The sequence below is a fragment of the Falco rusticolus genome, chromosome Z (assembly GCF_015220075.1).
Source record: "Falco rusticolus isolate bFalRus1 chromosome Z, bFalRus1.pri, whole genome shotgun sequence".
NCBI lineage: Eukaryota > Metazoa > Chordata > Aves > Falconiformes > Falconidae > Falco > Falco rusticolus.
The window spans coordinates 57118666-57128591 of NC_051210.1; the positions used below are offsets into that span (position 1 = coordinate 57118666).

The 9926-nt window shown below is 43.1% G+C and overlaps 1 protein-coding gene across 1 annotated transcript; it reads left to right on the top strand.

Annotated features, from left to right (window-relative positions):
* The first annotated feature begins 441 nt into the window (after window positions 1–441).
* BTF3 (basic transcription factor 3) lies at window positions 442–8068 on the top strand. The gene is made up of 6 exons (XM_037373931.1): window positions 442–577; window positions 877–945; window positions 3604–3717; window positions 3913–4114; window positions 7150–7206; window positions 7698–8068. The coding sequence occupies exons 2-6, from the start codon at window positions 877–879 to the stop codon at window positions 7742–7744; spliced, it is 489 nt and encodes a 162-aa protein (XP_037229828.1). The 5' UTR covers window positions 442–577; the 3' UTR covers window positions 7745–8068.
* The last annotated feature ends 1858 nt before the right edge of the window (window positions 8069–9926 follow it).

Genomic DNA, 9926 nt, shown 5'->3' on the forward strand with positions numbered 1-9926 from the left:
GGGCAGGTTCAGGCACAGCTGTCACCGGGTCTTCCCTGCGTGTCCCAGTTCGGAGGGACTGCGCTCTTCGCCGCCGCGCACGTGCTGGGGGGGCTTTGTTAGCAGGGGGCTCTCTTTGCTCGGGGGTGGATCTCTCGGTGTGCTCATTAGGGCAGGCCAGGCGCGGTTCAATTAATTTTCCGTTTCGCCTTATCACCCATTGGCTTCTCCGCGAGTTTACCGCGGTGCGTCGCAGCGTGACGCACGCACGGCGCCCCTCCCCGGAGGCCGGGCCGCGTGAACGCTGTGCATCGCCCCCCCCGCTCTCCTCTCTCTCTCTCGGATACTTGCGCATTTTGCGCACATCTCACGCTCGCCGGGCGACGAGCCGCCCACCCACCCCGTACCCGCCCGCGGCCTCGTCCCTCCCCTCCCCCCGCGGGCACCGCCCGGGCAGCGGCGCACGCGCAGTGCGGGGCGCGGCGGCTTCCTTCCGGCCGCCATCTCGCTCCGGCCCGCGTGTTGCGCCCGGTCCCGCGCAGCCCGCCGCCTTTGCGCCTCCCCTCGTCTCCGGCGCCGCCGCTGCCGCACCGGGAAGGTACGAAGGGGGCGGCGGGGGGCCACTGTTGCGCGGCCGAGGGCTGCGAGGCGGGGGGCGGCGGGGGGAAGGCGAGGCAAGGCGGGTACGGGCGGGGCCTGCGGGGAGCCGTGTGTCGCCTCAGCGGCGCCGCGCGGGAGCAGCCCCCTTCCCTGTGCGGGGCTGGGGCGCCCTGCTGCGGGGGGACGTGTGTGCGGGGCCGTGTGCTGAGGGGTGGCAGCCGACCCCCTCAGGCCCACCGTCCTCGCCGCCGGGCGCTCCGGACCCGTGTTCCATAAGCGCCCTGCTTGCTTCCACAGATGAAAGAAACAATCATGAACCAGGAAAAGCTCGCCAAGCTGCAGGCCCAAGTGCGCATCGGGGGCAAGGTAGGAGCTGCCTCCTCACCCTGCTCTCGGGCCTGCCGGCGTGAGGGTTCCTGAGCACCGGGGTGGGGGCAGCCCGGGGCGCTCAGCCGCCGGGGGGGCTGTGCTGCTGCAGGGGTCTCTGGACAGTGTCGTAGAAGCAGTATGTAGCGGCTGGAGGTTCGGCCTTTGCGCTTTGAGATTTTTACAATACGTTTCAGCAGACTGGCAGCCTCTGTTCTTGTGTAGGCTGTTTTAAAAGGCACGTAGGGTTTGAAGCGAGTAGATCTTACAGCAGGTGAGCTTAAGTAATAGTTTTCATCACAGATTGTAAAGGGTCCTGTTCCAGACTCTAGTCAGAAGTCTTTGAGATGCCCATGTCTGTTTTTTTGCCTTTCGGGACAAAGTTGGAAATTCTGTACTTGCCATACTTGTGTACTTGTATACTAACATTGTGCTCAGAAGACCTTTTTATTTTGTCACAATGTCTGACTGTGTGTAGCTGTGTGATTTCGTATAATGTCGTTGTATGGTAGTAAGCGTTTTAATTAACAATGTCAGTTTTAAGGCAAGAATTTGTTAGGTTTTTTTTTATATACCCGAGGAAGTGTACACAAAGTATGTTAGAATACAAAGGATGCAACAGAACTCTTTCAGAAAGTCAGTTTCCAGGAACCTTGATTCCTGTGTTGAATATTTTTTTTTTTTTTTTTTTTGCTTGTAGTTGGAGGTTTAGGCAGCCTTAAGTCAGGGTTGATGCAGTGATTGACTGGCTTGGTGATTTTTTTACTGGTTGAGTAGAGAACTGCTGTTTTATATTTATGATTGCACGTTACCAGTGCATTTTATTGACTGTAGAGGCTTTTAATGTTTGTCATGGAAGAGCATGCATTCAGATTACAGCTCTTAACAGTTTTCTGGTCAACATATGTCAATTAGAGACATTAAGCAGAGCTTAGAATATGCTGGTGGTGCTGTCATTCTGTTTTAAAATTGGCCTGTGAAATACTTTGGGTGCCTGAAACTGACTTTTTTACTTGTTTTATAACTAGAAATTACTACTGGGATTCTTTGTAGCATTGTTACTGTGTAAGTTAAGATTGGTGTGGAGGAGGCAGAGGGGGAAGAGCCACTCCTTGTGAGGAAAGCTTGCACATTGCCTCACCTGCAAGATTTTTATGATGCAAGGCTGCAGATCTTACAGATAAGCTAAATATGATGTTTAGGTGGAGGGCTACTGTAGGACTTTGTGTGAAATTCGAGATTTTATATAGAGTATAGCTACAGCTAAATATCATGGCTCTTCTTCCAGACCTTTTTAGAGGAGTGGCAGAGGAGTCTGTGCTATTCCATTGATGGCCTGCTGTACCCAGGCCTCTATCATAGAGGTAGAGGGGTGTGAACAGCATGTCTTGGCATGATCAGGATAGAATTTGCGTAGTAAAAACTTGTAATCTTTAGAAGCTTAAATCTGGGGGGATGAAAGCAGCTGCTCTTCATTTAAATTAAACTCGGATTGTCTGAAGTTTGGTATCTGTTTAGTACGGGTAAAAAGGAGGTACGTGTTCCTACATAGCCTTCAGTTCAAGACACTATGTTTCTAAAACTTGAGAGGTTGTTTGTCCAGAGAGGCTTAATGTATGCCTTATGTGGCATAATTTCTGGGTAGTCACGGTCTTCCAAGTATTGGTTTCATGTGACTTCATCATTAAAGTTCCTCATTGTTTCTAAGTGGATTGCCTTAAAGGTGGTAGTGTCCAGCCAGTTTTCTAACTTATGTCAGTTAACTCGGCAAGATATTGAAGCTATTCATATGGCCAGGCAACAACACGTTTGCTTACTGCTAGCATGTGGTGGATGGGCAGCTCAGGTAGGAGGACTTAGATTAGTAGTTACAGTGTGTCAAAAAGCTTAGTTTCATGTATTCCTACACATCTTATGTCAACATTTACTGAAGTCTTAAGATTGTGCAAGGAAATACAGAATGATACCTTCCTCTCTTTTGTAGGTATAGATATCTTCTAATATGGGACAGTGATTTCCCTGGAGAAATCTAGAGCTCTGTTTGCTTTCTATACAGGGATAGTCTGGAATACGATGTAGAAGTGTTTTTTTAAACACACTTATAAAATACTTTAGGCAAATTTTCAAAATTCTTCAAAATTTCAAAAATTCTTCAAATAGGTATGCCCATCAGGTGGGAGATGTCTGGAATAAAAATTGAGTCTCTTGATTTTTCTTGTTAATTATGTGTGGATAACTTTATGGCTTCTAACTTACCAAAATTTGACTACAATTTAGGATGATTTAAGGAAAAATTCATGAGCTTCAGAAATACCTAAAACTGCTGATTCTTCAGTTTTATGCCTATGATGACTGGCAAGGGTAGACTAGCAATTCTTTTTTTCTAAGGTGCTGCAGAATCTGTATAAGAATTGTGGAATAAATGTTCTCTGGTGCGTTGCCTCCAGAAACTTTTCGCTTCTCACAGGCATGTAAAGCTTGCCTTATAGCAAAGGAAAGACTGCTGCAGTGCAGTTGGAGGGGTGGGGTTGTGTGTGCTATAACACTGAAGTAGAACTTAAGTTGATTTATAAATGACTGCAGAGTAGTTGAACAGCCCTGTGGATTAGAGGTTGTGAAGAACTATGTAAGTATTAATTTGTAATGTTTTTTGGAAAGGGTACTGCCCGCAGAAAGAAGAAGGTTGTCCACAGAACAGCTACGGCAGATGACAAGAAACTTCAGTTTTCATTGAAGAAACTGGGGGTCAACAATATTTCTGGAATTGAAGAGGTAATTGCTTCAAAGGAAAAATTACATTTCTGTATAGAAGTAGAAAATGTGACTAAATCAGTTTCCTGTTAAGTAACATCCTAAACATGTCTGTAAATTATCATTAGGTCTTCTCTGAGCTTTAAGAACCTCTGTTTCCTGGTAAGTTGAAAAATCTTGCCAAACTGCTTCAAATACTGTTTCTTTGTCTTGCAGGTAAACATGTTTACCAACCAGGGATCAGTCATTCACTTCAATAACCCTAAAGTTCAGGCATCTCTGGCTGCCAACACTTTCACTATCACTGGTCATGCTGAGACAAAGCAGCTGACAGAAATGCTTCCTAGCATCTTAAACCAGCTCGGAGCTGACAGTCTGACCAGCCTGAGGAGATTGGCAGAAGCTCTTCCCAAGCAATGTAAGTTGAAACTTGAATGCGTTTCATGCTAACAGCTGACACAAGGCTTATTTGTATAGCAGCAGTGAAATTCAGTGCACTGTTGTTGTCTGCAAGCGTATAAAATGCTTATAAAGCAATGGAACTGTTAAACTTCCTTATAGTTGAAATCCAACGACGAGTATAACCAAATAAAGCAGAGGCATCTGCTAGCATATCTTGCAGCTGGTCTAGGACTAGAAAGCTGAAGCCAGACTTGATTTTGTGATATTTTAGTTCTTGGTGTGGCTACCACATTTTGACATACCCCATTTGTTAAAGCTAGATAGATGGGTTACTGTGGAAGAGGCAGGTTTTAAAAGAAGACAAACTTCAAGTATGTCTTTTTCAACACTTTGAATGGGGACATAAGTAATGGGGAAAGTGACTTAGACATCTTGCAGCTGCTTTGCTGCCTCAAGGTGTGGTGAAGGTGTTTCTTGCATGGGCTTTTTGATAGCTAGGAGGAATGACATGGTATTTGTAAGTGTCGTGGTTTAACCCTAGCTGGTAACCAAGTACCACGCAGCCGGTTTCTCTCTCCCCCCTCACCCAGAGGGATGGGGAGGAAAATAGGAAAGGAATGTAGAACTCGAGGATTGAGATAAGAACAATTTAATAGGTAAAGCAAAAGCCACCCACACAAGCAAAGCAAAACAAGGAATTCACTTCCCATGGGCAGGCAGGTGCTCGGCCATCCCCAGGAAAGCCAGGCTCCATCACACATAACGGTTACTTGGGAAGACAAACACCATAACGCCAAGTGTGTATCCCCCTTCCTTCTTCTTCCCCCAGCTTATATACTCAGCATGGTGTCATCTGGTATGGAATAGCTCCTGGGCTAGTACAGGTCGCCTGTCCTGGCTGTGTCCCCTCCCAGTTCCCCGTGCCCCTCCAGCCCTCTGGCTGGCAGGTCCCAAGAAACCAGAAAGTCCTTGATTTAGTATAAACATCACCCAGCAACAACTGAAAACATCAGTGTGCTGTCAATATTGTTCTCTCACCAAATCCAAAACACAGCGCTGCACCAGCTACTAAGAAGAAAATTAACTCTATGCCACCTGAAACCAGGGCAGTAAGTATGTATGTTACAATTTCTGTATGTGTAGAACAGTGTAGAGAATGTCATGAACATTAAGCTAGATACACTGACTTCCTGTTCCATTCTTAAATTAGTAAAAGAATGTGAACTTCTGTTTTTCCTAAGAGTGTGGGATAAGTAGATGAGGGACTAAGTATATGGTGTTTGGAAAAAATGCTGCCGCTACAGTGTGAGAATTGAAAAACAGGCTTGTTGACATTGGGAACATGCCTTGTGTTCTGTATATACAGTCTTCCTACTTTTCTGAAATACCTTAAACACATTCCTTCCAAGGTCTGGAGTATGTAAATACGGAGAAAATGGGAGAAGCTTACTGTGAACAGCTTCTGGTAGCTCTGAACTTGACGTTTATAATTTTTTCTTCCTGTGCTTTGCTGCCAACAAGATAGCCTCTGTTTTCCCTCCTAAAGTTGATGATAGTTCTCTCTTAACAACTTTCCACTGGAAAAAAAAAAAATCCTACTAGAAGTAGTCTTCAGGAGGTGGGGCAGACTGCTTCTTTTCCTGTGCAGCTGAGGTCCTTCCGTTGTGGCTTCCTTGGGTAGGATTGAAAGAAAACCTTGAAGGATTTAAAAGGATCCCCAAAGATCTGTCTTCTCATAACAAGGCTGGTGTGTACTGAGTAAGCTGAATTGTGCAGTTTTAATATTAGGGAAGCTTGTTTAAAGTCCTTGCTTTGTATGACCTAGCAAGTGACTATTCCTTTCCACTTTGGATGGATGCCAGAGTGGTTGCACAAAACTTCCAATTCAGCATTGTCTGCTAGATTTGGAAGCCTGACTTTGAAGAGTGAAGTGTCTGAGATGACTGCAGGTGCTGAAGTAAACTTGGTGTGGTCTTGGTGATGAGAGAGAATGCAGACATTTTAGGAAGAAGTAACATGATTTGCTTTTAAAATGTATTTGACGCTAAGATGCACGTAAGCTGGAGTAGCTTTCTGCTGCTAAAAAACAAAAGGAAGGGTTAGTGGTGACCTTGTCCCAGGCCCTTCCAGACCAAACTCTGTGCAGTTACCTGTTTACATTCTCTAGAAATCAGGATACAGATCTAGTATGAACCCACCTCTTCCCTCATGCTTTTGTTGAAAACTGGGAAGGATTAATTAGGATAAAACTGAGATGATAAGAGAGTATGACACAGCTTACCCTTGCTAGTACTGCTGAGAATAGCAGTAGAAGTAGTGGCACAGGCACCCAGGGACCTGAGATACCTATTCTTAGCGTTACACTGCTGCAGTTCAACAGATGCTCGTTGTTCTGCTACCGGGGATATGGTTAAGTCTGACTAGCTCTGGCAAATGTAATGGGAATAGTTAAGAAATTACTCAGTCAGCAGAGCTGTGGACCAGAACACAGGGTTACCTCAGCCACCTAAGTGTAAAATTGTGTATCCAGTTCCATGTTCCTCTGACTTTGCCAGGGAACAGTAATAACCTTTAAGTACCTCTAGTCATCTGTGTCTGCTGCAGCTTCCCAGTTAGACCTGGATTTTCTTTGAAGGCCTAGGATCCTAACATCAGATCCTTTCTTTTCCTGAAAATCTGATAATGTAAACCTTGAGAAACACAGAGTAGTCAGCAAACCAAGCTGCTTTTAAGAGACATTTGTAAAATCCGTCCCTGCGTTTGCAGCTGAAAACTTACCACAAAAGGCACCTGGTATATCTAGATGCAAGATGGTGACTAGTTAAGCTGGTATATAATGCATCTTCTCATTTCCCCACTGGGCTGTTTGAGCATTATCAGTAACAAATGAAATCTGAACTTCCCCAGGTTAGTTGAAGATTTTTATTTAGTAGGGGAACTGGATAAAGCATTGCAGTGTAGCTCAGAATCTTTGGTAATGTTTTCAAAAACACGAAGTGTGTGTGCCTATGGTGAGCTTGACTGATGCTTTTGAACTACTTGCTCTTGCAGCTGTGGATGGCAAAGCACCACTTGCTACTGGTGAAGATGATGATGATGAAGTTCCAGGTAAGAACAAGCATGCAACAGAAGAAAAGGAAGTGAATTTTACTGAGAGTTAACATGTATAGCATGAGATTGGGCCGTGGGTGGTAAGAGTATTGACGAGTCACTTGCTGTCACAGAATTTCCGTGGGCAAACTAGAGACTTACTGGTTTGAGCTAGCTATGGCTAAGATGATAATTTAATATGCAACAAAAAGAGTGGGAAGAAGCTACCTTCTTTGGTATCACTTTGTCCAGGTGTGGGTATACTGAAGTTAAATGCTCTTAGAATTGTGCTTTATAATGAATCATCCAAAAATAAAATGATTGAGCCAGAAGAATGAACTGTGAAGCGCTTAAAAGTTATTTTGTCTATATTTTTATTCAGCTGAACATTTTTAATGCTGTAAGCACTTCATATGAAGTCAAACTTTGGGGGGAAGAAGGAAAAGCAAACCCAAAATGTTTGGCAAAGCAGAAGTGAGTCTTTAATTTCAACATTCTTCTTTTTCTAGATCTTGTTGAAAACTTCGATGAAGCTTCAAAGAATGAGACAAACTGAACTGAACTAAGTGTCACTTTCTGAATAAAGTTAAAACTTGAAAAAGCTACGTGGAGCTGCTATTTTATATTGTGACTGCTTTCATTTTATTACGTCCTGATGAGAAATCAAGATCTGTGATATTTGGAAACCCTTTGAACCTGCAGCTCTTTAGTTACTGCTTGTACACAATACTATTTTTGTGGCCTGATAGAATAAACATATGCTTTGAAATAAATCAGATTGCTAACAAATCTCTGCCTAGACACATTTTTTGAGTAACTTGTACACAAGCAAAATCCTATCTTTAATGAACTTTGGTATGCAATAAAAATATAAAAGAAACTTGTGTGGCTTCTTGTCAGAAAAGCAGGAAAAAAATAGCCATAAATATTAAACAACTGTAAAAGGTTTTGCTTTTCTGCAGACTGTCTTGCTGAATTGGAAAACTAACTTCTAAAAATTTTTTTCTGTGCATAATGGAGCATTTTGGACTTAATTGGTGAATTCCCGGTGTTCATAGGTCAGAGCTAAGTGACTCTTAAGTCACTTTGTATGTACAGAATTTAAGAATTTCTGTTTTAGAAACAATTGTTTGTGGATTAATATTACATAAAATTTTGCAAGTTGGGAGAGAATTTTGCTTGGTCTTGAACAGCAGCAAGCTGTTGGCATCTTGGGGGAATTTGATATTAATGTTAATTTTTTACCTTTAGGGAGTGTTTTAATAGCAATTTCCAGGGTATAACTGTCTAATGAGTCAAATTGTACTTTCCCAGTATTTTAATTTTACTTACCTAGAATGTCTGTTGTGTGAGGGCATGAAGTATGAGAAGGGGAAAAAGCCTTAACAGAATTGATAATAGCTCTTTAGTTAAGATTGTATTCAGCATCTCCAGATCTGTTAACTAATTATATTTGGATATTTCAGGAATATGTTGTTTCTATTGCTTTTTTGTGTTCCAGAGAAAAAGTGAATTTGCTTTTTGGGCACAAAGAAGAATTCTTAAATTCAGTCTGACCCTTTGCATAGCTGGAGCTTCCAGGAGTGAGGGTTAAACTTTGTGGGGGGGCGGGGGTGGTGTCTTTTGTGATAATGATCACATCACTTCCATAACAAAAGCTAAGCTGGGATAGAAGAGTGCTCAACTACCAGCCTTCTAAGGTCCTCTCTGGGGTAGAAGTTGCAATTCATCATGGCTTGTGCAGGGTAAAATTCAGGGTAAAACTTCGCTGTAACGATAACAAAGTTCTTGTGCCTGGGAAAAGGTGAGGCTGTGCCTGACTTGCCAAGCACGTTTGTCTTGGTGTTCTTTGCTGTTGGGAAACAGCGGAAGAACTCGTTCAAGCTGTGTAGCTCCCGTGGTTTGAGGTAAGACAGCAGTCTGATGTGAACATGACATGACTGAAATCATGTACAAGAACTTGCGGTAACAGTTTCAGTTTGTCTTAGTTTGCAAGTACTTTATCAGTAAATTGCACTTTCAGCACTGAATTAAAGTGCATTCATTGAGTTGTGACAGTAAGGTGGAAAAACTACACTATGCAAATTTGAGTTTTGAAATGAGGGTGACTAAGTGAATTGCCCTGTAAAAGGTAAAAACAAATTCTACAGAGTTGTTTACCACCCTTCCTGTGACCTGTCGAGTCAATAAATGTGTGCTGGTATATTTTGAGAAATCTTAATGTGATGGCTGTTGTGTGGTTCAAATATGTAAGTCCTCAGAAATACTTCCTTTAAACCATTGTGTAGCCCTTACATATGAAATGTTTCATACTGGTTTCTGTCTCATTAAGCGACTTAGTGTCTTGCTTAGATGATCTAAACAGTGTTAGCCTTTTCCCCACTAACAGACATACTTGTGCTTCAAAAATAAGATCCTTTCTAAAACTGCCTTTGAAATGCAAAATAAAGCTAATCCAGTGATAAGGTGCCATGTGATGTGTTTGGAAGTCTAAGTGCTAGGTGTGCTTGCACACACCCAGTCAGGAAATACTGACATACCTCTGTGTCTCCAAACTAACAGAGGATCAAGATACAATCAAAATGTGCTGTTCATTATAGCAGAGTCTAAATGGAAGTAGTTGTCCTGTTTAAAGTTTATAGTAGTCTTCATGTTTTAACGCTTAAATGTTCAGTCCTGAACTCAACGCTGTGATTACTTTCTCTTGGTAAGAAGTAGTTATGATCTTCCTGGTTGCA